The sequence below is a fragment of the Aedes albopictus genome, chromosome 3 (assembly GCF_035046485.1).
Source record: "Aedes albopictus strain Foshan chromosome 3, AalbF5, whole genome shotgun sequence".
Taxonomy (NCBI): Eukaryota; Metazoa; Arthropoda; class Insecta; order Diptera; family Culicidae; genus Aedes; species Aedes albopictus.
Genome location: NC_085138.1, coordinates 156,498,835 through 156,526,622, shown reverse-complemented (window position 1 = coordinate 156,526,622; position 27,788 = coordinate 156,498,835). Strand labels below are relative to the sequence as shown.

General features: G+C 39.9%; 1 protein-coding gene across 1 annotated transcript in view; it reads right to left on the bottom strand.

Annotated features, from left to right (window-relative positions):
* Positions 1–9,844: 9,844 nt before the first annotated feature.
* LOC134284074 (arginine/serine-rich coiled-coil protein 2-like) overlaps positions 9,845–27,788 on the bottom strand; it is a 33,376-nt gene continuing 15,432 nt past the window's right edge. Inside the window, exon 4 of the mRNA XM_062842325.1 lies at positions 9,845–11,377. Within this exon, the coding sequence (XP_062698309.1) occupies positions 10,229–11,377 (1,149 nt within the window). The 3' untranslated portion in view covers positions 9,845–10,228. The remainder of the gene's footprint in view (positions 11,378–27,788) is intronic.

Sequence of the window (27,788 nt, the reverse complement as noted above, 5' to 3'; positions counted from 1 at the left end):
TTTGGAGTTCATGCAAATGATTTCAGGCGAAAAAGCTGTATTTTATTTTTTATTTATTACCTTTAGTTTACTGCTCTCACTTGCCCCAGTGCATTTCGCTATCTGGGGCAAGTGGGACCTATGAGAATAAACAAAGATAATTTTATGGGTTCATCTCGCCTAGTCCAACCTAAGATGAAATTAGCACGGAAGTCAATAAAAATTGACGCGTTAAGTAATCTACTGTTGAATTATACTTTATTACCTCTATTTAGATGATGAAATTCTTGTTAAAAATGGTAAAACCTTGGGTAAAACAAAAAAATCAAAAGCATGTACATTTTGTGTGTGTGTGTTTTTTTTTAATATCTTCCATTTTTTTTTTCACTTAACGCTGCATAATGCGTTCTTCTGAGCATTCGGGAACCATCCATAAAAAAATAAAATAGGAAAATGGCCTTTTCAAAATTCATGATTAAAAAACAACATTATTTAATGATCGTAAGATTATGTAAGGGAGAAGATATTACTGAAAATCTCGAAACCCCAGATTTACTATTGGTGAGAATCATTAACTATATAATATAGAGACCAAGTTTCGAAATCTTTTGTCTCTTTACTTTATAGCGCTTTTTGTATAAAAAAAATCAATTTATTTTGCATGAGCTGCTAGAGTTTATTCAATTTCCCCCAGCGGTTTTTATGTGTTACGTAATTTATGCATGATACCATAAACCTCTTCTTATTGTAATCTCTAAACATAGCCATTCATGTAAGAGATTTATGATTTATGTTACCTTATTTGTTGCAACTTATATTAAGCTCTTTGAACAAAAACTCTGAATAGGTCCCACTTGCCCCGTGAAATGCAGTAAATGAAGATCTGATACACTTTTCATTATATGCATAATATATGGAATGTAAAATTTTTGAAGCAGTTTTAATGCACGTTAATAAGTACAAATATACCAACAACGTCTTTTGGGACCATTGGAAGTATTAAAGAATTTGTGTTCTGAAACTTTTGGCATGACAAAACCAAATTAGCATTTTTGTAGGTCCCACTTGCCCCGGGGTACCTTACTATGAAACGTGACGGAGCGGCTCAAGGGAGAAGGGGGTTCTAAAGTTCTGAAAAAATGATAGACGTCATATTTGAATGGTCCCTAACATTGACCGCCGGGAAAGCCAAATAAAGGACTGTTCACAAATCACGTCACATTGTAGACAGACGGAGAATGCCTGCCGTAGTGCTACGGTTCATATGATTTTCTACTAATTTCTATACAAAATCTGCTGCATGATGGAGAGGCAGGCCTGAAATTGTCAGTTCTAGTGTTACATAATATTCAAATGGTTCGTAAGTCATGTATTCACGTTCAACATGCATTTACTAAAAGTGCGCACAATTAGGAACACTGCAAATAATGGTTCCAAACATTGCGCACCACTATTTCCTAATTTAATTGAAAAAAATATTACGAACTGTGATTGATATTACTAGAATATCACCTTTTTTGTCAATTAACTGCAAAATTAATCATCGTTGTACAGTTTTACAGAGGAAAATGTTGATTTTTAGTAGAGTTACTTCTTGGCAACTGTGTTAAGGCGAGGCAAATTTTGACGTTTTTGTGTATTTTTTGTTTATTATTCAACATAAACAAAGATTTTATGGTAATGGGGCACGTTCGGTGTAGTACTAGATTTGTAGTAATGAGCTGAATTTTAGTATGGTGAGAAGGTTAATTCTCCGTTTCTGCAATGAAATGGTGCAAAAAGCGTGGGTATTATGATTCCTTGCCTAATTTGATGCTGTTTGAGTAAAACTTTGGATAACTATGTTGTTTATGTTGCAAGAAATGGAGAAAACAACAACACTGTTGCCCAAAGTTTTGCTCAAACAGCATCAAATTAGGCAAGGAATCATAATACCCACGCTTTTTGCATCATTTCATTGCAGAAATGGAGAATTGACCTTCTCACCATACTAAAATTCAGCTCATTACTACAAATCTAGTACTTCACCTATCTGTCCTATAGGAGGCAATCAGTGAAGTACTAGATTGAAAGTAGTGAGCTGGATTTTTGTATGGTGAGATGATCAATTCTCCATTTCTGCAATGAAATGGTGCAAACAGCGTGGGTTATATGATTTCTTGCCTAATTTGATGCTGGTTGAGCAAAAGTTTAGGTAACTGTGTTGTTGTATTATTTATTTCTTGCAACTTCAACAACACAGTAACCCAAACTTTTGCTCAAACAGCATCAAATTAGGCAAGAAATCATATAACCCGCGCTGTTTGCACCATTTCATTGCAGAAATGGAGAATTGATCATCTCACCATACAAAAATCCAGCTCACTACTTTCAATCTAGTACTTCACTGATTGCCTCCTATTACATATTCGTCAAATACTGTTTATGTTTGCACAATGCTACTGCAATGATTAAACTGGTAAAAATGTTGACATTTAGTTATTTTCTTCGTTATTTTACAAGAATGCGCAAAGTTTGGACCTGCGCAAAGTTAGGTGCGCAAACGGTACAAGTTTCGTAAATAAATCATTTTAGCATGTTAGTTTGTAAATCGTATGTATCGCGTTTTGCTAGTATGCAACAACACCGAACGTGCCCCATTGATAAGTGATACTTTTCAGGACCTTCTGCATATGAATCAGAAGTGGTAGTCTTGCTCGTGGCCGAACTTGTGACAAAAGTGGTACGTTATCTTCGATTTCTTAAAATCCGCCTTGAAACTTTGTTTAACAACTTGGATTTGATGAGCATTAGCGTGAGTTCGCCTTCCACTCTGCTCTAAAGCGCCGTCCTGAATGTATTAAACGTAAATAAATTCCGGTAAGCTTCGGAGTACCGTGCGAGCACCATATTATAGACAGCTCCATATTCTAAATAGTGGGCAAATCCAAAATAGGTATATATTAAATAGAAAGTTAACCCATTAAAGCTCATGGTGTCTGTAGAGCACCATCACTTTTTGGCGAATAAACCAATTCACTTCAATATGTTATAAAAGCGTTTGGGAAGAGGTTATAAGCTAATAGGACATATCGGTGAAGTACTAGATTTGTAGTAATGAGATGAATTTTAGTATGGTGAGAAGGTCAATTCTCAATTTCTGCAATGAAAGATGCAAAAAGCGTGGGTATTATGATTCCTTGCCTAATTTGATGCTGTTTGAGCAAAACTTTGGGCAACAGTGTTGTTGTTTTCTCCATTTCTTGCAATATATACAACATAGTTATCCAAAGTAGTTTGGTTCAAGCAGCATCAAATTAGGCAAGGAATCATAATACCTACGCTTTTTGCACAATTTCATTGCAGAAACGGAGAAATAACCTTCTCACCATACAAAAATTCAGCTCATTACTACAAATCTAGTACTACACCGAACGTGCCCCATTGTGTATATTGATTTCTCCGGCTTCTCTCTTCTTCCTATCGAAACATCGTAATACCACTTTAATGGGGCACGTTCGGTGTAGTACTAGATTTGTAGTAATGAGCTGAATTTTAGTATGGTGAGAAGCTCAATAGGACAGATCGGTGAAGTACTAGAATTGTAGTAATGAGCTGAATTTTAGTATGGTGAGAAGGTCATTTCTCCGTTTCTGCAAAGAAATGGTGCAAAAAGCGTGGGTATTATGATTCCTTGCCTAATTTGATGCTGTTTGAGCAAAACTTTGGGTAACAGTGTTGTTGTTTTCTCCCGTTTCTTGCAACATAAACAACATAGTTATCCAAAGTTTTGCTCAAACAGCCTCAAATTAGGCAAGGAATCATACCCACGCTTTTTGCACCATTTCTTTGCAGAAACGGAGAAATGACCTTCTCACCATACTAAAATTCAGCTCATTACTACAATTCTAGTACTACACCGAACGTGCCCCATTCTCCGTGTCTGCATTGAAATAGTGCAAAAAGCGTGGGTATTATGATTCCTTGCCTAATTTGATGCTGTTTGAGCAAAACTTCGGATAAATATGTTGTTTATGTTGCAAGAAATGGAGAAAGCAACAACTCTGTTGCCCAAAGTTTTGCTCAAACAGCATCAAATTAAGACAGGAATCATAATACCCACGCTTTTAGCACTATTTTATTGCAGAAATGGAGAATTGACCTTCTCACCATACTGAAATAGGAGGCAATCAGTGAAGTACTAGATTGAAAGTAGTGAGCTCGATTTTTGTATGGTGAGATGTTCAATTCTCCATTTTTGCAATGAATTGGTGCAAACAGCGTGGGTTATATGATTTCTTGGCTAATTTGATGCTGTTTGAGCAAAAGTTTGGGTAACTTTGTTGTTGTATTATATATTTCTTACAACTTCAACAACACAGTTACCCAAACTTTTGCTCAAACAGCATCAAATTAGGCAAGAAATCATATAACCCACGCTGTTTGCAGGAACGGAGAATTGATCATCTCACCATACAAAAATCCAGCTCACTACTTTCAATCTAGTACTTCACTGATTGCTTCCTATTCAGCTCATTACTACAAATCTAGTACTTCACCGATCTGTCCTATTGTCCTCTCGAATCTAGGTGGGCTGGTCAACAATCTCTACTACATCGTTCATCAATTTGAGTTTCCAGATCCCGAGTCAGCCTCGGTTGACGAGACTGTCACACACTAACTGTGGACACTTTTATTTTAAACTATGAAATTCATTCGTGACGGCATTTGCTACATACACATTCAGGAATCCAGGGTCGATATGGTAAATTTGTAAACATGACGGCACTCCTATAAGAACGCCGTAGGAATGGAAGAGCCAACTAGATCCCCATCGCCACACCTATGGGTAATCCACATCGATCCAGGGTCCATTGCGATATGCGATGATGTTGCAATCAATAAGTAGTCATAGGTATAAGCAACGTCAACCAATAAATTTACATGGTCCACTACTCTACTGCACGAATTTATGCTGGCCTGCTTACTCTCACACGAAATTTGGCGTTTGAGAGGTGTCGGCACCGCTCAAACGTCAAATTTTCGGTGAGAGTAAGCAAGTCAAGGAAAACTCGTGCAGTGGGCCAATGATTGAAATCTGTCTCTTTCTGGCTCACATATGTTTTCATCAGGAAACAGTTTCATGGTGAAAACATATGTGAGCTAGAAAGAGACAGATTTTAATCATCAGCAACTTCTATACTAGCTTTAGAGTACATACACTGAAGTTTTTTTTTTACGCGGTCCGTCCTAAAAAAACCGCTTTATTTCAAAAACCGTCGTAAAAAATCCGCGTTTTTTTTTAAACACGCGTAAAATAGTCAGGACCACATCTAACGTAACTTGACTTTTTTACGACGATGATGATTAACCTGGGCTTGTTAGGGGAATATCTGTAAATAAAAGAAAATCGGGTTAAGTACGGTTCCTTTGAATTCCACTAAGAATTTGCATCCTTTGACAGATACGTATTTCGACCTCAACTGTAAGGTCGTCTTCAGTGTCTTGTACTTGACTCGACTTTTTTTTACGACGTTTTTTAAAATAACGAGTTTTTTTTTACGCAAGACCGTTACCGTCGTAAAAAAAATCACAACATAGTTATTCAAAGTTCTACTCAAACAATAGGACAGATCGGTGAAGTACTAGATTTGTAGTAATGAGCTGAATTTTAGTATGGTGAGAAGGTTAATTCTCCGTTTTTGCAATAAATTGGTGCAAAAAGCGTGGGTATTATGATTCCTTGCCTGATTTGATGATGTTCGAGCAAAACTTTGGGCAACAGTGTTGTTGTTTTCTCCATTTCTTGCAACATAAACAACATAGTAATCCAAATTTTTGCTCAAACAGCATCAAATTAGGCTAGGAATCATAATACCCACGATATTTGTACCATTTCATTGCAAAAAAAGAGAACTGACCTTCTCACCATACTAAAATTCAGCTCATTACTACAAATCTAGTACTACACCGAACGTGCCCCATAGACATATACTTCTATTACTCAAACAGCATCAAATAGAACAGATAGGTGAAGTACTAGATTTGTAGTAATGAGCTGAATTTTAGTATGGTGAGAAGGTCAATTCTCCGTTTCTGCAATGAAATTGTGCAAAAAGCGTGGGTTGTATGATTTCTTGCCTAATTTGATGCTGTATGAGCAAAAGTTTAGGTAGGTAACTGTGTTGATGTATTACTTATTTCTTGCAACTTCAATAACACAGTTACCCAAACTTTTGCTCGAACGGCATAAAATTAGGCAAGAAATCATACAACCCACACTGTTTGCAATATTTCGTTGCAGAAATGGAGAATTGATCATCTTACCATACAAAAATCCAGCTCACTACTTTCAATCTAGTACTTCACCGATTGCTTCCTATTCTCCGTTTCTGCAAAGAAATGGTGCAAAAAGCGTGGGTATTATGATTCCTTGCCTAATTTGATGCTGTTTGGGCAAAACTTTGAATAACTACGTTGTTTATGTTGCAAGAAATGGAGAAAACAACAACACTGTTGCCCAAAGTTTTGCTCAAATAGCATCAAATTTGACAAGGAATCATAATTCCCACGCTTTTTGCACTATTTCATTGCAGAAACGGAGAATTACTACAAATCTAGTACTACACCGAACGTGCCTCATTGTGTTGTTTTCTCCATTTCTTGCAACATAAACAACATAGTTATCTAAAGTTATGCTCAAACAGCATCAAATTAGGCAAGGAATCATAATACCCACGCTTTTTGCACCATTTTATTACAGAAACAGAGAATTAACCTTCTCACCATACTAAAATTCAGCTCATTACTACAAATCTAGTACTACACCGAAAGTGCCCCATTGGCCTTCTCACCATACTAAAATTCAGCTCATTACTACAAATTTAGTACTTCACCGATCTGTCCCATTTTTGTATGGTGAACGTCAGTTCTCCGTTTCTGGAATAAAATGATTCAAAAAGCGTGGGTATTGTGATTCCTTGCCTAATGGGGTACGTTCGGTGTAGTACTAGATTTGTAGTAATCAGCTGAATTCGGCACCAACATTTCAAAAGGGCGTAACTGCATTTACAACCAATGCCTTTTCACAAAGCTGTGGAGCGTATCCCATCCCTCTCGAGCAATCCACTAGCACAAATAGAAAGATAAAATCCTCCTCTTTCGATTAATGGATGTGAATAGGAGGCAATCAGTGAAGTACTAGATTGAAAGTAGTGAGCTGGATTTTTGTATGGCGAGATGATCAATTCTCCATTTCTGCAATGAAATGGTGCAAACAGCGTGGGTTATATGATTTATTGACTAATTTGATGCTGTTTGAGCAAAAGTTTGGATAACTGTGTTGTTAAAGTTGCAGGAAAAAATAATACAACAACACAGTTATTCAAACTTTTGCTCAAATAGCATCAAATTAGCCAATAAATCATATAACCTACGCTGTTTGCACCATTTCATTGCAGAAATGGAGAATTGATCATCTCACCATACAAAAATCCAGCTCACTACTTTCAATCTAGTACTTCACTGATTGCCTCCTATAGGAGGCAATCAGTGAAGTACTAGATTGAAAGTAGTGAGCTGGATTTTAGTATGGTGAGATAATCAATTCTCCATTTTAGCTATGAAATGGAGAAAACAGCGTGGGTTATATGATTTCATGTCCAATTTTATGCTGTTTGAGCAAAAGTTTAGGTAACTGTGCTGTTGAAGTTGCAAGAAATAAATAATACAACATCACAGTTACCCAAACTTTTGCTCAAATAGCATCAAATTAGTCAAGAAATTATATAACCCACGCTGTTGGCTCCATTTCATTGCAGAAATGGAGAATTGATTATCTCACCATACTAAAATCCAGCTCACTACTTTCAATCTAGTACTTCACTGATTGCTTCCTATTGCGTGAGATGAATGAAATACGACCCACAGCTCTGTGAGAAGGCATTGGTTGCAAAAGCAGTTACGCCCTTTTGAAATGTTGGTGCCGAATTTTAGTATGGTGAGAAGGTCAATTCTTCGTTTCTGTAATGAAATGGTGCAAAAAGCATGGGTATTATGATTCCTTGCCTAATTTGATGCTTTTTGAGCCAAAACTTTGGATAACTATGTTGTTTATGTTGCAATAGGAAGCAATCAGTGAAGTACTAGATTGAAAGTAGTGAGCTGGATTTTTGTATGGTGAGATGATCAATTCTCCATTTCTGAAATGAAATGGCGCAAACAGCGTGGGTTATATGATTTATAGACTAATTTGATGCTGTTTGAGCAAAAGTTTGGGTAACTGTGTTGTTGAAGTTGCAAGAAATAAATAATACAACAATGCAGTTACCCAAACTTTTGCTCAAACAGCATCAAATTAGTCAATAAATCATATAACCCACGCTGTTTGCGCCATTTCATTGCAGAAATGGAGAATTGATCATCTCACCATACAAAAATCCAGCTCACTACTTTCAATCTAGTACTTCACTGATTGCTTCCTATAAATGCAGAAAACAATAGCACTGATGCTCAAAGTTTTGCTCAAACAGCAACAAATTAGACAAGGAATACCCACGCTTTTTGCACCATTTCATTGCAGAAACGGAGAATTAACCTTCTCACCATACTAAAATTCAGATCATTACTACAAATCTAGTACTTCACCAATCTGTCCTATTTGGTGCAGTTTGAGCAAAACTTTGGGTAACGGTTTTGTTTAAGTAACAAGAAATGGAGGAAACAATAATACGGTTACCCAAGTTTTTCTCGAACAGCATCAATTAGGCAAGGAATCATAATACCACAGACAAACAGACGTAACACTCTGATGATTCCCATAGTACATCAATTTAACGGTCTATTTAAAAATTTGATGGTTGGCCAACTGGCCATCCGTGGCGCTCGCATCGTTTTTGCTCCAGTTTGACATTTGCCCACTACCGCCATCTAGTTGATTGTCGGCCAAACTCAGTCCTTATAGCATTGGGCGAACATGTTGCCGTGACTATGATGTGAATCGAAAAATGTTCGAAGTGTTACGTCTGTTTGTCTGTGATAATACCCACGCTTTTTGAACCATTTCATTGCAGAAACGGAGAACTGACTTTTTCACCATACAAAAATTCAGCCCATTACTTCAATTCTAGTACTTCACCGATTGTACCCTACAGGAAGCAATTGGTGAAGTACTAGATTGAACGTAGTTAGTAGGATTTTTGTATGGTGAGATGATCAATAGGACACAATCGGCGAAGTACTAGAATATGACAGATCGGCGAAGTACTAGATTTGTAATAATGAGCTGAATTTTAGTATGGTGAGAAGGTCAATTCTCCGTTTTTTCAATGAAATGGTGCAAAAAGCGTGGGTATTATGATTCCTTGCCTAATTTGATGCTGTTTGAGCAAAACTTTGGGCTACAGTGTTGTTGTTTTCTTCATTTCTTGCAACATAAACAACATAGTTATCCAAAGTTTTGCTCAAACAGCATCAAATTAGCCAAGGAATCATAAATAGGTACCCCCGCTTTTTGCACCATTACTAAAATTGAGCTCATTACTACAAATCTAGTACTACACCGAACGTGCCTCCAGAAGTTTGTGGGATGAAATTCTGCTTCACGTTGATATTATTAAAGTGTTGATTTGGTACAATGGATGGAAGAATTGTTGATTTGTGTGGGTAGAATTTGTACAGGTTAGGTTGTTCGAAGCGGCGACCGAGCTGAGGGTTCGGTGGTCAATGGTCCCGGATCACCTCTCTACCAATACTCGTACCCTTATTCTCGGGAACGGAGAGGCTACTGTATATTGCATCAGTCTGTGTATTCGTTTCCAAATCTTGGTTACCCAATCGCATAAAGGATATTTCGGATTACAACAAAACTGTCCGGTAGCCAGAAGAATTGGTTTGCTTCAGTATTTATTTTGCATCCATATTTTGGATCATTACATCTTTGTTATGTAAAATTCAGTGCAGTAATCATGCATCCAACTTTCGAAAACACGCCTCAGCGTCAATATTGCAAGTGTAAACTTTCATTTTTATATAATTTTTGTGATGGTTCAGATCTCTCGAATGTTGGATAATGGTCAACTGGTGCACCCTACTCTAACTTCAATAGGCCACCACTATCCCACGTGAGATCTCTCCTAGGCTTCAGCAGCAGGATTTCATAGACATATATTTTACCCTGCATCATTTTCATGAATTTGGCGCAAGATTTCTATTTTGGGTTAAGAAACGCTACATATAGAATGCCTAACTTTCGACAACCAAGAGCAACATCTCAGAAGGTCCTCGGCTGGGACCCGAAGCCGAGTCCAACGCCCCGCATCGTGTGCGTCACCTGCCGGGCCACTTCGTACTGCTGCTCCATGGTCGAAAATAGTTCCTCCTGCTTCTTGATACTGTCCCCGGTTCCGCTGGGTCCCGGTTTCGCTTCGTCTGCCGGGGCCGGTTTGTGACCATCCTTGACGCCCATCAGGCGCAAGAACTTGGACGCCATCTTGCCGTCCTTGTCCTGGGAGAACTTGGCCTGTTCCCATTTGCTGATGTTGGTGGACACCTCCTTGCTCTCGGCCGTTTTATTGCCCCACAGGAGCTTCCGTTTTTGTACTTGATCGGCATAGCGGACCGGATTAACGACGCCTGGATTGTAGTACGACGGCAACGGAACGGATTCGGTCGCCTTCTTGTTCTGCAGCAGGACATCGATTCCCAGTTTTTGTAGCTGAGCGGCTTTCTCCGTGCTGCGCATCAAAGAAGTATGAGAAAGAGTGTTTTGTTGGTCGATTGGAAGATCACTGCTGGCCCCGGGGCGCAGAGGCAAGTCAATTGGTCCTACGTTGATGGCCATTAGCGGTGGGATCAAAGCTGGATTGATCGGCGGAGGTTTCACAGTGGGAACAAATCCAGTGGATAAACTTGTTGGCGGAATAACGATCGGAGGTGCTGTTTTAATGGGTGACATGGGATTCTTGATCGGAGATTTGCTCCTCGATCGCGATCTTCTTTTGAATTTATCTTCACTGGTTTTCCTCTTGCGGTCGCGCGACGACGATCGTCGATAGTAACGATCTCTGTCATAGTCTCGCTTATCCTTGCGATCCCGACTACGATCGTGATCTTTTCGATCGTATCGATCGTATTTGTCGCGTCTGTCTCGTTTGTCCTCTTTGTAGCCGCCGCCTCGGCCAGAATATTTGTCTCGTCGATCCCGGCTATCATCGTAGTCTCGGTGGTGTCGAGACGATCGATCTCGATCACGGTCTCGGTCCCGGTCGCGATCGCGCCGATCTCTGTCCCTGTTGTCGTTACGCTTGCTGTCATAGCGATCGCGAGAGCTGCTCCGATGGCTACGGGGTCTTTCGCTCCGTTCTGCAGGTGGGCTTTTCTTCCTCTCCGCTACGATGGGACTCGGTTTTGCGGGGCTTTTCTGAAATGCGAGTAACGAAAATGTAGCATAGGTTAGTGATAGGCTCGATGGGTCTGTGCAGGGGTAGTTCAGAGTGAGAGCATAATAAACACACGAAGCGACATAGACACCCACGATTTAACCCAAACCGTTGCAGAATATTATAAAAAGCTGCTCAATAGACAGCTGAGCCACAGGCTCAGATAGTATACGGTTAGAGAACACATCCAACACAGCCCACGAAAGAGGAAGGATTACACCTCCGACCCACTGAACCATTGCCGTCAAGCCCTACATCTCTCTGGAGCCACCTATGTATAAAGTATTGCTTCAGAGAAGAGCTTAGACAGATCGCATTCTCGAAATTAGCTGTGTAGTCTTGCAGCAACAAACACCATGTTTTGTAAAAGGATACCAAGGTAAGGTATTGGCGCATTGCCGGCTTCCAGGGTGACCTCGCCGCTCACTTTGTCCTTGGAAGACAGCCCAAGTAACAATGAATGCTGAACAATGAGAGTATTAGATAATAGATGGTTAATGGTGTCAATGACTGAACACAATGATAGCTGAGTATTGGTCTGAAGTATGGTTGGTTCAACCTCCTTAATCAGCAATACATAGATGGCTGAATATTAAGTTGAATAGAATATTATCTGGGTAACCAGCTTTAAAACATACATCAACATGCAGAATTAATCATCTGTTGTTTAACCATTGATAAAATATTTTTTGACAGCAGTCCCAAGCATGGTTTTCGTGAAGTCCACGTCGCTTCTTCAGCCTCAATACAGACTTAGTTCAACTTATGTTCTTGATTATTCAGACACATTACTCTTGCTTTTCGAGGATATGTATACAATTGTGTGTGGTGTAGGTGCTAAGGTGAGCGAATTCCCAGTTTTCCCACAGATTAGGTTATACATTCCTAAACATCTTTTCTGCAAATAGACGCAGCTAATGGTAAAAATAGGCTCACAAGTGTTTTTATTTTATTTTAACACAAATAATAAATTTTATTGATTACTGATTAGGCGCATATCTTTTTTTTTTTGTAGAGTGACCAGGTGGAGCTGCATGACAGCTGATAGCAAAGCCTGGACCCTTTCCCAACTTTCCCCCTACTAGTACCAATACTCACGATGGACTAGACGATGTCGTCAACTTGAGCAAAGTGTGTAGTAATTAGTATTGGGTCGTAGTAGTTTTTTAAAATTACTGTGTTTTAACTATTCCCATCGCACTAGTGTTTTGACCGAATGGAAGCTCCAAAGATGATATGATAATTGAACAATATTTCAATAATCGAAAATATCCGAGATCACTGGACAACATTCAGAGAAAAAAAAAGCTGTACATGTTAACGCCTTCAAGGTACTATTCCTGAGAAATATTACAAAGAAGAGCAAAAAATTTGTCATAGGTAATGTTTACAGGTTTGATATTTTTGAAAATTATTCGGAGACAGCTGCCAGAGCTAGCGTTTTTAGCCGATATGGGCAACTAGTTTTCTGACAGCATCTCTAAACAATAAATCAAATAACAAATAATAACCTAAGTTTTTTACAATACATTCTGAAAATTATTTCAAGCTGTTTACCAATAGTGTCAATAACCGATGTTGGTCATTGACAGCACCAGCATCATCCCCAAATAACTCTCATATTAGTCTTAGGTAACACTTTTTGAGCTTCCATTCGATGTTGTAATGAATCAGTCAAGCCCTATACGTCGAAATATAGTCTATAATGTGTCAAATTGTGTTCTTAATTTCATCTAGTCGTCTTCTGCATATCTGTGATCATCTAATTTCGAAGTATTATTACATCCACCGTAATTCTTTAGATTGTCAACCGTCCTAAGTCCTAAAGAAACATGTAACAAAATTCCTGCTTTTTTGGTCAGTGTTATAATACCGTCTAGAATATAAAACAAAAAAGTTCAATCAGCTGATTTTTGTGTCAAAAAATAAAATGATTAAGATTATTTGTCAACTTCTATATATTCATCCCTACAAAACCTATAAAAAGAAGAAATACAAATATAAACTCTGTTATTCTGTTATTCTGTTATAATCAACGCACCCCCGGGCCGTGGCCAATCTGCGTTGAATCGCTGGGCGATACGTCTACCAGTAGACTTGTATCTGCCCTATGCTAAACCGATTAGCATAGCAAGTCCTTTCCACTGATGAGTAGGCTCGAATGTCCCGCTCCTCCCTATAACCCATAGGGGGAAATAAGGAGTTTTCAGTTTCAAGTTTTGCATGAATCATGACACCAACTCTTTCTACCCTAATGCTTTAAAAATTCTGAAATAAAAGAAAACTAATAGGGTAAGTGTACCAATTATGGCACTATCTAAGCAAAACTATTTGTATAAAAATAACAAGAAGACCAACGAATGTCACCAATATGTTGAAAGATAGCTGAGCTAGCATACTTTACAGGAAAAATATAGAAACGGAGCCAAAACTACTTTTAGTAATTATTAAAGCGTGTGCCAATGATAGGAACCCTGTACCAGTTATGGCTACATTTGTTAACTTCGGTTCCTTTTCGCACTATTTGCATGCATTCCTTATGGGATTAGCCATAACTGGTACACTATGGCGAAAAAGGGTGCAAGGAAGCCGAAATTTTAAGGAAAATGATTTATTCCTACCATAATTTGAGCAAAATGTGGAGTTTAAATGAGTGCTACCATATTTTGTGAACGTGATCTGTTGTCCATATTTTTTTTTCTTGTTGATTTACATCGTTAAAGGGTGAAAATCGACTATGGCGAATAATTGGTACTATAGCCATAATTGGAGCACTTACCCTATGATGAAAATAATTGAGATGCAAGTTTTTATACAAAATTTAAAGATCAGTTATTTAAAAGTGAATTGAAGAAATGTTAAGTACGGTACCTATATTATAAAATGTTCCGCACCGCCACGAATGTGATGAATAAGCAAACACATAAATATTCTATTTGCCTAGTAGTAGAAAGAGTTGCGTGCCTGTTTATAAAAGTTTTTACTTATCTTGATTGCTCCGGACAATTTCCGTTTGTGTTTGGGAACTTCGTGGGTGTATCTTCAGAACTATGGCGTTTTCTGGAATTAAAAAATAAAAGGAAATACTGGGCCGCACAGCTCCGCGGCCCACTTATATTAGTATAAACTTATGTATATTTATGGGACGAAGTAGTCAGTTTTTGTCGATTTCGTCAAGTATGCGTCTTAAGTCTTGAGTCTTGATCACCCGTTGGCTTCGAATCTATAAGCAAGCACTATTAAATGCTGCACTTTCACACTATTGGTTTCGGTTTCTTAGTTATTTTAAATTGATATGGCAAGAAAACATTATTAAGCATTAGACATTCAAATCATATTAGGGTTTACTCACAAAACAACTATCACATATGAAAATACTGATATTGAAAATTAATATTAATCACAAGTAAATACAATGTCAGCACTGTGAATGAGCAATTTGAATACACGAGATACTACTATTTGTTGCATATTGATTGTTAAAATTAACCAAATAGTGGAAAGCCCAGACAACAATATTCCAAGTCTGCTGACTCCAGAAAGATCCCAAGATTCGTCACAAAGCACAAAGCACAACGACTCTCGCAACCCTTCCCGACTCAACCGACTGGAACTGTTTTCTGAGTATAGAAACTACTGAGCCCTAGCAGGTTCCTCCTGTTTATCGAGCATTTCTGATAAATCAGCTATACTCCATCTGTAGCAGCCGGTTCGCAATGAACCGCTGGAGGCGCATTAAAGTGTTAAAGGTGATATTTTCATTACAAGAATTATAATTAACTTCCTTCACTTAAATACCGTCAAACCCTGTGATCTTGGCTAGGGAGTAAACAGTTACGTGAAGTTGTATCAAAATTCTACAGAGTGTTGGGGAAGGGGAGGGGAAATAAACATACTTCTTCCTACACCTAGCAGTTCGGATCTTCTGTTCACACTATCATTCCAACCTTCTTTCAGTGTAAAACGTTTCTGGATCTGTAACGGGTGGTATCACTTTACGCTACTCTTCTATCATGAACATAGATAACTACTTTTAAAAATAAAAGTTTTGTCCTACTACCTGTTTTATACCTGAAAGATGTTAATTGGTCAAATGTTTCGTTCAGCAAGTCTATGTCCATATTGATGATATAACCTTTTATTCATGAGTAATAATGTTGCTTACAGTTGTGAGGCAGTATAACATTCAACTCGTTGAGTGCAAGTTATGAACCTGCAGAAAATTTCTTATTAGGCTGTTACCTCTAAAACTACTAAACACATATTGAAACGTGAAATTGATCCTAATCTTAACCCTATCACTGGAGCGCGTTTGAAGCAAATTGATATTGCTAATGATTTGGTTGGGCATTAAAAGTTTTTTTGGTTTCGACAATAGTCACATACTATGCCCTACGACATTGACGATTCTATTGTCTATGGCTCACCTGTTTCGTGCCACCCAGCAGGGACTTGGTCTGGTACCCAATTCAGTATATCCGCTCCACGTAATATACCGCACCTCTTTTGATTTGTGATATATTACGCGGAACATTACTCTCTTCATTCGGATAGTGGCTATGTAACCCATTGGATTAAAAGCCTCCATCAAACATGAAGCGATTAATCGGAGACTGAAGACTCTATACCAAATTTGGCTCAGAGACAGGTAATCAGTGAGGTCAGTTTTTCTCGTTTGTCAGAGACGATTGATACGTATTAAGACAAACTTTCCACTGCATCTGCCAGCAATAATCGGTGATCGATCAACATTCCGAGTACCCCAATTTACACAAGAATGCCAAGGATCACCGCTCATGCTTTACAATACAGTTGGAAAAACTAGAACAACACCTGGCCACAATGATGCATAAAGCACTAAAGCGGACCGGAAGTGTTGGTGAGCCAGCCCCCACCAAGAAGAAATACAAATATAAACTCATTTCTAAAATCAGCAGTTTTGACTGATTAGGGTCCAGAATTTTCTAAAGGTAATAAATTTAATTGTTAACGTTACCTAATCTGTAAGGCTGTAAGTCAACTTATCCTAGCGTCCCCTGTCCTGTGTACTTTCGAATTCAAGTGATGAATGATGAGTGTAACGCAGAGACCTCCCCTACCCACTCTTGCGTTACGTTAAATTCAACAATTATTGTTAAATTAGAGAAAATTTTAAGAATGCAAAGATTAGGTCTATGCAAACTGAATTATAACTTGTGATAAATGCACTACGGATACTCCTTTGGTTCCCATAAGCACTTACGGCCGATTCCTTCACTTGCGATTAACTCGTAAACCAGATATATCTAGCTCAAAGTCCAAGCAGTGGAGAATAAACTGGCGCTAAAATGCTAATGGGTTAAGCCCTCCCATCGCGTCAAGATTGAATATCCAGGGGGAGGGATTACTGATTAGGCGCATATCAAGCCTTAAATCAGCCTTCCAATGAACCTCAAATCAGCTAAAAGTTAAATAAAATCACCAAAATTAGATGTTTAGGAGCTGAATAAAAGATTGATTTAAAATAGTTGGAAAAACGTTTGTACCGATCCACCAACAAACCGATCAGCACTAAAGTGCATAATTTTCAGACTACACCAAAAATGTTTGAACCTTGCACATACACAAAATCAGCTCCTGCGTCCACAAAATCGTGAAAATCGCAAACAAAATTGTACGGCAATCTACCTAGGTTTACTAGTGACCTTGGTAAACAAAAAAAAATCAACATTTCGCATCTAGAAGAGTGTACGAGCTGTTTTTGTGAATGTGTAACTGTTACACATTTTTGGTGTAGTCTGGAAATTTCATTTTTTTCATTTTCATTTTGCAGCATTTGGTGGGGCAATGAGAGCGCAAGTCAGTCCAAAGCCGATGATAAGGAGGGGTAATGGCTGAATAGTCTTTGCTGACCACATAAACGCCATGGGATAGGAAAAGGGTATTTTGGTGTGGGATTAGGGTGTTGGTGCAGACTTGACGATATCAATGCTATTCAGATGCAAAATAACTTTAAGGCTCAATAGTGAATCGCATACCTTCCAAAACCAAAAAACAATAATCCACAAAATACCAAGCAAGTCATAGAAAGAAAAAGCGCCCGATTGTTTATTTTGTCAATTATAACAAACGGAAACTTCTACCCTCTCCGACTCGCCAGTCACCCCGGAAAAAATGTCCCTTCAGTTCTGGAAAATATATTATCCCCAATTAAGCCTTTATTCGAATTGTCCGCGTGGTCTTGTAGTACCCCTGCTAGGTAAGAATCAGTCATTGCCATACATATTAAATGCTAGACATGACCCCATGGATAGCATTTGCATATGTAAAAGCTTTGCTGATGTGACTTTCCTATTAGGCAATTCTCTCATCTCATGTTTGTCTTCAAAACCTTATCAAGCTTAGAAAATTGAAGTTGATAAACAATACATTACAAGGTTCGAATTCCCATAGAATGAGATCATTCATTCGCACTACAACACCATAGGAGATAATACCACATTGGCTGATTACAGTACGAATGTGAAAAATCTCCCTTTTCCCCCTATCCGCAACCCGGGGACGCGCCCTGTTGGATTTCGAAAGCCTCGGAGAATATTACAAACCTTCAATGGCATTCCCATAAACTAACCCACATTGCCCATTCAGGGGTCTGACTGGGCCTATTACCCTCCCTCAGTTTGTAATATTCTCTCCAACTTGGAATTATATTTTCCCGGCACATAAATGACTTCGACAAATGTTCGATATACTATGCAGCGTCATGATCAGTATAACTATATCAGATGACTTGGAGATCTGATTCTTACAGAATTGTTTGCCATTGATTATACATTCAGCTATTCTAATCATTACTGCAAAGGCCATCGACCACATGCCTGAAATCAAAGCTTCCTGGAAGATATAATCCAAGCCCAGGGAGTTTTGGTGTAGTCTGGAAATTATGCACACACATTCTAGATGCTGAGCGGTCTTAGCGTGCAGCATCAAATTGTTACCTGGGAGAGTTCCACGTCTGCTTAACACTGCACAGCAAATATCAAGTACTAATACCGCTTGCATCGCGATTTGATCTTTGTCAAGTTAGCACACAGAAGAACTTGCCGACATGGGGTCTCCATCTGCCCCTGATTGTCGTGCTTCCCTTCCCTTCCACGGGCTCGAATCCAACCCAGCAGACCGACGTCACGACATTGACGATACCAGGATGTTCTTCGCGCGGTCACTTGTTCGTTAGAACGGTCGAGTTCGACCGCGACACCGGTACATATGATCTGCGTAGCCACCGCCTAACTCTTGGACCACCTCTTCATTTGCACCTGAACTGGCCAGTATGAATGAGACGACACTAGCCAGAAGCTGACATGCAAAACTGTAGAACATTATCTAAGACAGTTCCACCAAAGCTACGAAGGCTCTCTTGAGATAGTTTGAAGCTAATCTATTCATTCGCAGCTGCGATCGAGTGGGCTGCAGTTAATGCCGCTCCTTTGAGCTGTATTGATAATCTATAACATCGAACCCAGAATGGAACTCCTGAGGTTATGTGAAAGCACTTTCAACCCACCTCTGTGTCGTATACTAGTACATATCGATTATGAAAATAGCTTACGATAATCTTGCACAAGTAGCTGAGTAGAGACCATGCATACCCTCTGTGTGCCTTAACAGTTTCTTGAGGAGATTTTCAAGTCCCGCTTCAGTCCCCAGCGGTCCTACGAAAGGAGGGCAAGGACTTTGGTCATGACGCGGAAATAGCCCCTCGATGATCCTCTCCAGCATCTCTGAAGACTTCTATCTCGGTACGAGTCATTATACCTCAAGTCTTGGCCATCGCGACCTGTTAGGCATTACCTCACGGGTTCGTATTGGTACTCTGACAGAGACCCTCACAGTACAGCAGACCTTCTTGCTTGACCTTATTTCAGTCTTGAGTTTCATATTGGCAGCCGCAAACGCTACCCGTCGCTTTTTTCGCTCATCAGTACGAGTTCGCTGTAGCCGTCGCCTAGGTCGTACACAGGGGCGGCGCAGGTTCGCAATATTTTGAGTCCACCAGAACGCCGATTGTCTACCATTCCTAGGGTGGACCAGCTCGTCTCAACTTAAACCGAGTAGGTTTGGGTCTCCAGTTAGCCTAGTGGTTAAGGCTATGGATCGCCAATCCGGAGACGGCGGGTTCGATTCCCGTTCCAGTCGGGAAAATTTTCTCGACTCCCTGGACATAGTGTATCATTGTACTTGCCTCACAATATACAAATTCATGCAATGGCAGGCAAAGAAAGCCCTTCAATTAATAACTGTGGAAGTGCTCAAAGAACACTAAGTTGAAGCGAGGCAGGCCAAGTTCCAGTGGGGACGTAGAACCACAAAGAAGAAGAAGAAGAAGGTTTCGCTCACGGCGGGCGCCTCTCTAAATACCTCTTCATTAAGTATGATGTCTTCTACCTCGAAGGGCTTGACCTTGGCCTAGTCACCTCTTCCTTTACCAGCTGCCTGCTGTTGTTGTAGTCGAAACTATTGCGAACCGCCAGGTGATCGCTGTGAGTGTAGCAATCGTCAACCTTTCAGTTCGAACTAGGGTAGGTAATCATGAATTGAACCAAATTGCGACTTTCTGAAGCAGCGGCACTTTTGATCGATTTTTTCATCCACATGGAAATAATTTACAACGGTAAGGTCTCACGTATATGAAAGCCAAGGGTATTAGCTTTCCGTAAAGTGGCAAAAAGTTAACATTTGCACCAAATTTCATTGAGAAATTCAATTATTTGTCAATAGTGATTTTAATCTTAATTTGAACCATCGTAATCATAATTTGAACCAATTTTAATCTAGATTTGAACTAGTGGCGGCAGCAGCTCGAGCAATTCCCGCAACAGCGAATTTAATGCTAAACAACTAAAAATCACATGGATCTGCTAATTCTCATAACTCTTTTTCATTAGGCAGTGGAATTTCAGCTCAGAATGTTCGGAATCCTTCAGGAATTCGAAAACTAAATTTGGAATTTTCCATCGCCCAAGAGTAAACAAAGCAACCACTAGCGCAGTCTGCAGGCCAACACTAGAAGCTCGCCCCCATTCACTAGTTCAAATCTAGATTTTAAATGGTTCAATTCAAGGTAAGATTCTCCAAGTAAGAATTACTTAAATTTGATAATTTTATGACAAATAATGCGGAATATTATTCGGTTGGTCGATTCTACGATAAATAAGCTTTCATTTGACGTGTTCACTTATTGCGTGTGATACAATGCATGAGCTGTACGAGTGCACCGAAAATGTGCTTTCTCTGGGGGGAAATGGGTGGAATCTCAGTGATTTTTCAATTGCCTGTTTTCCATGACAAAAACGCATTTTTCAATGCTTTTAAAGTCCATGTTATCAGGTTATATTACGGAAAGATGTTTACCATCTTTTTCGGGACAATATTTGCCTAAAAAATACGTCGTTTTAATGAATTTCGAAATGGTTCAAATTAAGATTACAATTTGACTAGTTCAAAGTTTGATTTCTTACCCTACATGTTAGGACAGGGCTACAAAAGGTAACATCGATAATCGACTCCACTCCGTTCCGACTAAAAGTACTTTTGGTTCCGACATAAGCCATATCGACATCTACCATAGCCAGTGCCTCTAACAGGATCTGACCCTTCGGTTCGTAAAACAGTTTCCTCATTCCACGGCCCACACATTGAAGTTACCCGCTATTACCACCGACCGGCCTTCGTACTGTCAGCACGGTCGTCATCCCGGATTAAAAATTACCATTCATTACATGGTAAATATTATTAACAAATGACTGGTTTTATTGTTCACAATAAAACACATAGTAGATATTTTGTTACTTTTTACAATAGAAATCAAGCCCATATAGTTCGTACAATAAGTGAACATTAGCTTTATTAGTAACTAATTGATTCGGTTGTTTTTCAATAGTTCTATAATAATTTAAAGTTACTATCAGTAAAAATTAATTTAAGTTGTTTTTAAATAGTTGCAAAAGTGCCTGCAAAGTTCTCATGGACTTTTTTTTAAAAAAGAGTTTATTTCTCAATAGGACAGATTGGTGAAGTACTAGATTTGTAGTAATGAGCTGAATTTTAGTATGGTGAGAAGGTCAATTCTCCGTTTCTGCAATAAAATGATGCAAAAAGCGTGGGTATTATGATTCCTTGCCTAATTTGATGCTGTTTGAGCAAAACTTTGGGCAACAGTGTTGTTGTTTCCTCCATTTCTTGCAACATAAACAACATAGTTATCCAAAGTTTTGCTCAAACAGCATCAAATTAGGCAAGGAATCATAATACCCACGCTTTTTGCACCATTTCTTTGCAGAAACGGAGAATTGACCTTATCACCATACAAAAATTCAGCTCATTACTTCAAATCTAGTACTACACCGAACGTGCCCCATTACACTTAAAAACAATAGGACGCAATCAGTGAAGTACTAGATTGAAAGTAGTGAGCTGAATTTTTGTATGGTGAGATGATCAGTTCTCCATTTCTGCAATGAAATGGTGCAAACAACGTGGGTTATATGGTTTCTTGCCTAATTTGATGCTGTTTGAGCAAAAATTTGGGTAACTGTGTTGTTGCATTATGTATTTCTTGCAACTTCAACAACACAGTTACCCAAACTTTTGCTCAAACAGCATCAAATTAGACAAGAAACCATATAACCCACGTTGTTTGCACCATTTCATTGCAGAAATGGAGAACTGATCATCTCACCATACAAAAATCCAGCTCACTACTTTCAATCTAGTATTTCACTGATTGCTTCCTATTCGTAACAAATAAATAACAATAAATATTATTCTTGCTTGGATCATGTTTGTATAATCAAATACAAAATCACTTGACATATTTTTTATAGTTTTCGTTTTAAATTTGAGTACAGTAGATGTTTCGGTTATCGAATGTTATTCGCTAAAACTGCTACGACTGACAGACGTCAAGCCGTGTTGGCAGAGGAAGCTCTCAAGTACTTACTGAGGAAGTACTTATAGAAAACTAGCTGAAAAGCTGGTTTAGCCAAGTGAGGATGTTACGACAAGAAAAAGATGAACAATGATTTTTCTAATGTTTTCCAATAAATTAAAGGAATCTAGTAAATAGTAAACAACCATTGATAACAATACCAATACAATTAGTTTAATGGGGTCAATTGAACCGATGTTAAAATAAACATGCAATAATATTTGTTGTTATGTAAACAGATTTCGCCTTTGAAAAATCAAAGAATTCATATTTCTCGGTAACATTTTTCTCCAGCATTTACAGATACTAATGGCCACATGAATTGTGAACGATTTATGGTATGGATCATACGACCTGAGGTCTGACTTGTGATATTTGGCAGTTATTTGAAAAGATTGAAGACAGATCTTATCAACAGCTGCCAAGCAATACATACCAGACAGACATCAGAGTGTTTGATTCTTATCATAAAATGTGCCTATTATTCTGGCGGACGTTAGTGCTGGTAAATGCTGGATATAAATGTTAGCGGGAAATATAAATTCTATGGATTCTCAAAAGCGAAAACTGCTCACAAATAACAACAAATATTATTGTATTTTTATTGTAACAACGATTCATTTGACGCCATTCAATTAATTGCATTTGTATTGTAAGAACAATGAAAAACATTAAGATATATTGTTATCTTTTGAAAATTGCCCTAAAAATGTCTCATAAAAACACAATACATTCTATTGTTTTTCGCGAAAAAGTGTATGAAAATTTTCTCAAAATTTTATGGTTAAGATACATAACGACCACCATTTTTTATTGTAAAAGTGCCATTTACCATTCGCCGAATGGTATAGAACAATAGGGGTGATGGTGAGTGTGCCGTGTAAATTACAATATGTTTAATGGTGAATATTTTTCGAAAAAATGGTGTTGTAACAATAACATTTATCGTATTTTTATGATATTTTTTATCAGGGTAGCTTCCTTAGAAAGCAATTGATTATTTTGCAAAGTTACCAATACGCTTATAATATGATTGTACTTTGCGTTCCTGGTGACAAAAACCTTAACGAAAGCATTTTCAGCTGAGAAAATCGCAATTTACGATCGCCTGTAAGAATTGCATTTTGGACACCGAATATATGTTTTGGACACCCCCAGGTATATATAATTTAAACAGGGCAATTATCTCAATGTTTATCCATGAATACTGCTAGGCCATGGAAGTAGCATAAATTAACAAATATTTTCTTACAAATAATCAAATTTCTCCGCTTAACAGGCATCTATTTTGATAACTATTACAGTTTTTGTTAAAATCGAGGAAATATTGCCAGACCCACAGAATACGCCTCCAAGTATGCAATCGCACAGCATCTGCATGTAGTTCGTCAGATGACCAAAATATATTAACAGTACAAAACTAGTAATGTATTTTGGACGCCACCTATTTTAAGAGTTCTAAATAATTGTTAAGAGATTGGCTGCCTAATGCTTCTTTATTGAACATTGTTCATTGCAATAAGGCTTTCAAATTTCTTACAATTATTAATTCAACGATTTTGAAGTGAATATTGTATTTGACTGTGAAGTGTATGGCGTCTTGCATACCTGTGCATTTGAGGGGTTTTAGTGAAATAATTTACATTTTCGATAATTTAGAAGTAAATTCTCAATTGTTAAGCGTATTTTCAACGTTAGTCATCAGAATAGGCAATAGGGTCTACTTGATCCAATAATCGATATTGAGAAGTATCTACTTTTATTAGCTCTCCGGAACAAGGCATACATCGCCGTGCATGTTCAAATTATATTTTTTATCCTACACATGATCTGCGTAGCCACCGCCTAAACCTTGGACTACCTCTTGATTTGCCCCTGGACTAGCCAGTATGAATGAGACGACACTAGCCAGAAGCTGACATGCATTACTGTAGAACATTATCCAAGACAGCTTCACCAAAGCTACGAAGGCTCTCTTGAGATAGTTTGAAGTTAATCTATTCATCCGCAACTGCGATCGAGTGGGCTGCAGCCAATGCCACTCCTTTGAACTGTATTGATACTCTATAACATCGAACCCAGAATGGAATTCCTGAGGTTATGTGAAAGCACTTCCAACCCACCTCTGTGTCGTATACTAGTATTTGATTATGGAAATAGCTTACGATAACCTTGTACAAGTAGCCGAGTAGAGACCATCTATACCCTCTGTGTGGCCAGGGATCAAAGAGTTACACTCATTTGCTATTTTCTCAGCTCAGAAGCGTGCAATCAAGAAACGATGTATGGACGACTTTTGCAATGTGGTTTTGTCTAAAACTTTGCCGAATAGATTAGGGATCGCACACGCATACCAAAGGCGTGACAGAGTTGTAAAAGCGACTCTCCACGAGGTGGGTGTAATTTACATTCACCTCGTGGAGAGTTGCCTTCGCAGCTCCCCCACGACTTCGGTATGCGTGTGCGACCCAGTGCGACCCCTACTATATTCGGCAAAGTTTTAGACAAAACCACATTGCAAAAGTCTTCCATACATCGTTTCTTGATTGCACGCTTCTGAGCTGAGAAAATAGCAAGTGAATGTAACTCTTTCCAAGTAAGTGTTCCCATGCTTGTGTGTGGCTTTAACAGTTTTTTGAGGGTGATTCTCAATGATCCTCTCTAGCATCTCTGAAGACTTTTCGGTACGAGTCATTACATCTTGTCTTGTCCATCACGACCTTCTAGACATCATCCCACGGGTTCGTATTGGTAGTCTGATAGAGACCCTCACAGCAGACATTCTTGGCCTTATTTTGGTCTTGAGCTTGACAGTGGCAGCCGCAAATGCCACCCGCCGTTCATTTTCCTCCTCATCAGTACGAGTTCGCTGCATCCATCGCCAAAACTCGTAGACATGGGGCGGCGCAGATTCGCTATTGCTTGAGTACAAGAGAACGCCGATTGTCTCTCATTCATAGGGTGGGCAAATACTTCGTTGTTGAAGTATGATCTTTTCCACCTACGCGGGCTTGGCCTTGGTCTCTTCCTCTACCCGCTATCTGCTGTTGTTGTAGTCGATACTGTAGCGAACCGCCAGGTGATCGCTGTAAGTGTAGCTATCGTATACTCTACAGTTTGAACTACTTGTTAGGCCAGAACTCAACTACAAAAGGTAATGTCGATAATCGACTACACTCCGTTCCGACTAAAGGTACTTTTGGTTCATAAGCCATATCGACATCTACCATAGTCAGTGCCTCTAGCAGAAACTGACTCTGCTGCTTCCCCATTCCACGGCTCAGGCATAGAAGTCACCCGCTAATAACATTGGCCTTTGCCCTGTCAGCACGGACTCCGTACAGTTAAGCATCTGCGTGAACTGCTCGATATACCAACGCGTAGGCGCATAACAGCTACAGAAGAAGACCCCGTTTACTTTGGCGACCACAAAGCCCTCATAGATAGTAAACACCAACTCCTGGACGGGGTATTTACCCGTCGTCCATATCGCCGCCATTTTTTCTGGACCCATCAGCGAGCCAATTGCTGTGGCTGACGGGTACTCGTTACGAGTCCACTATGATCCGATCCCCATCCAGAAACCGCCTGACAAGGCAGTTGCTGAGCCGCGTCACAGTGGTTCAGGTTACGCTGCGTTTCCTGTGCTGTGATTTGTTCACTGCGGCTTTCTTAAAGGCCGGGCACCTTGGACCTCTCGTTGAATGCTTGCTGTTTGCGGATTTCCCGGAACAAATCAAACACGTGAGTGGACTTGTACAGCCTTGTGCCTTGCCGCATCGCCTACATAGCTTGCTCCTGTCAGGGCCTTTACATGGTTTGTGTTCTGGTTCCAGACACCTGAAGCAAACTTCCGGTGGCTCGTGCAAGATCAGTTAGCACACAGACCAGCCCACCTTGAGCTTCCCTACCTCAACAGACGTGTTAGCGTCCGCCACAGGTAGCTGTACCACGGTTACTTGTGTCTCTGCCGGGCCCTTCTGTAGCCTAACGGCTGCGGTAGCCACGTGCACCTTACACTGTTGCTGCAGTGCCGTGACGAGCTCTTCCGCGTTAGTGATCTCGTCTAGGTTTTGCACCTGTGGAGTCGCCTCCTCTGTAAGAGCCCTCACCTCAACGCCCTCATAAACGACCTATTTCGCCAGAATTTCGTAGACGCCGCTTATTATGCTTAAGTTCGAAGATCATTTCACCTGTGCGAGTACATCTACGAAATTGGCGCCGCTCCTCAACGCCTTCAAGACTTCCGTTTTGTTCAGTCTTGATGACGGGGGCGTCGTTCTTCTCACACTTGCACTTGCCCTCCTACGTTTCCTAGTCCTAAAGTCCCTACGCTCCTGCGGTTTGTGTTTGATCTTCCTTCGTTCTACTTTTGTCCAAGTAACGTCCTCTCCCTGGTCTGCCCTACTTTGTGGATGCTGAGGGCCTAACAACGGTCACAACTCACTGTTCCCTTCCATCCGGGACGGACCTGCTTTCTCAGGCTCAGCCTTCTCAGCTTTCCGGGACACCTGACTGGGGTCCGACTTACCGGCATTATAGCCGGCCATCGCCCTGCGGGCATCGCCAAGCAGCTTCTCACCTCACGGCTACCTTAACTGCTTCTGCGAGTGGTTATCAAAAGCAGTCGCATCCACCACACTCTTTGGGCTACCTGCGAAAGCGAAGGCCTCAGTCTGGGTTAATCTGGGTCGTATCCTATACTTTCTCCGGTTCTGCCGCTGCAGCACCACGCGGTCTTGCTTGGCTTCGTCCTTCGACTTACGAAATCGCAACAGGGCTGTTTTAAGGTTCTTGCTTATGCTGGACTTCGTGGACGCAAAGTCGATGATCTCGCCAAGCTGCTGCTCAGCCACCTCTATTGCAGATAGCCTACCTATCTCTTATTTGGTTGGTGGCCCTCATCAACCACGCTCTGTCCAATATCTCCTCCGGCAGACTAGTCGGGGAATGAATCGTAGCTCCCACGCTGCGGAGCTTCCTGCTCCTGACTCCTCACTTCTCCTTAACGGAGACCTAGCCCACATACTTCTTGCAAAGAAGTTGGCCTCGCCACTACCACTACCACCTGGACTTGTTTTCTTTTCACTTGATTTCATAGTTAATCCCATGAATTGCACGAGAAAGGAGGTATACCTCGCCAGAGTCCTGCATTAACGCGGTAAGGGACAAAATACTGGGCTGGGTGCTCAGACTCAACAGGATCCGTTAACAATCGAGCATCTATTTCACCCCCACGATCACTCATTCCTCCCCACGGATCGCCGGACACCTTGAATTGAGGTTAGTAGTCCTATTTTTAGCCGGTAACTGTACGGCTGACTCGCATAAGGCAGGTTCGTCATGCTCTTGAACTACCGTCCCTGCTGCCTTCCTGGTAGCTTCTCACCTTACGGTAGCCTCGCACGCTTCTGCGAATGCTT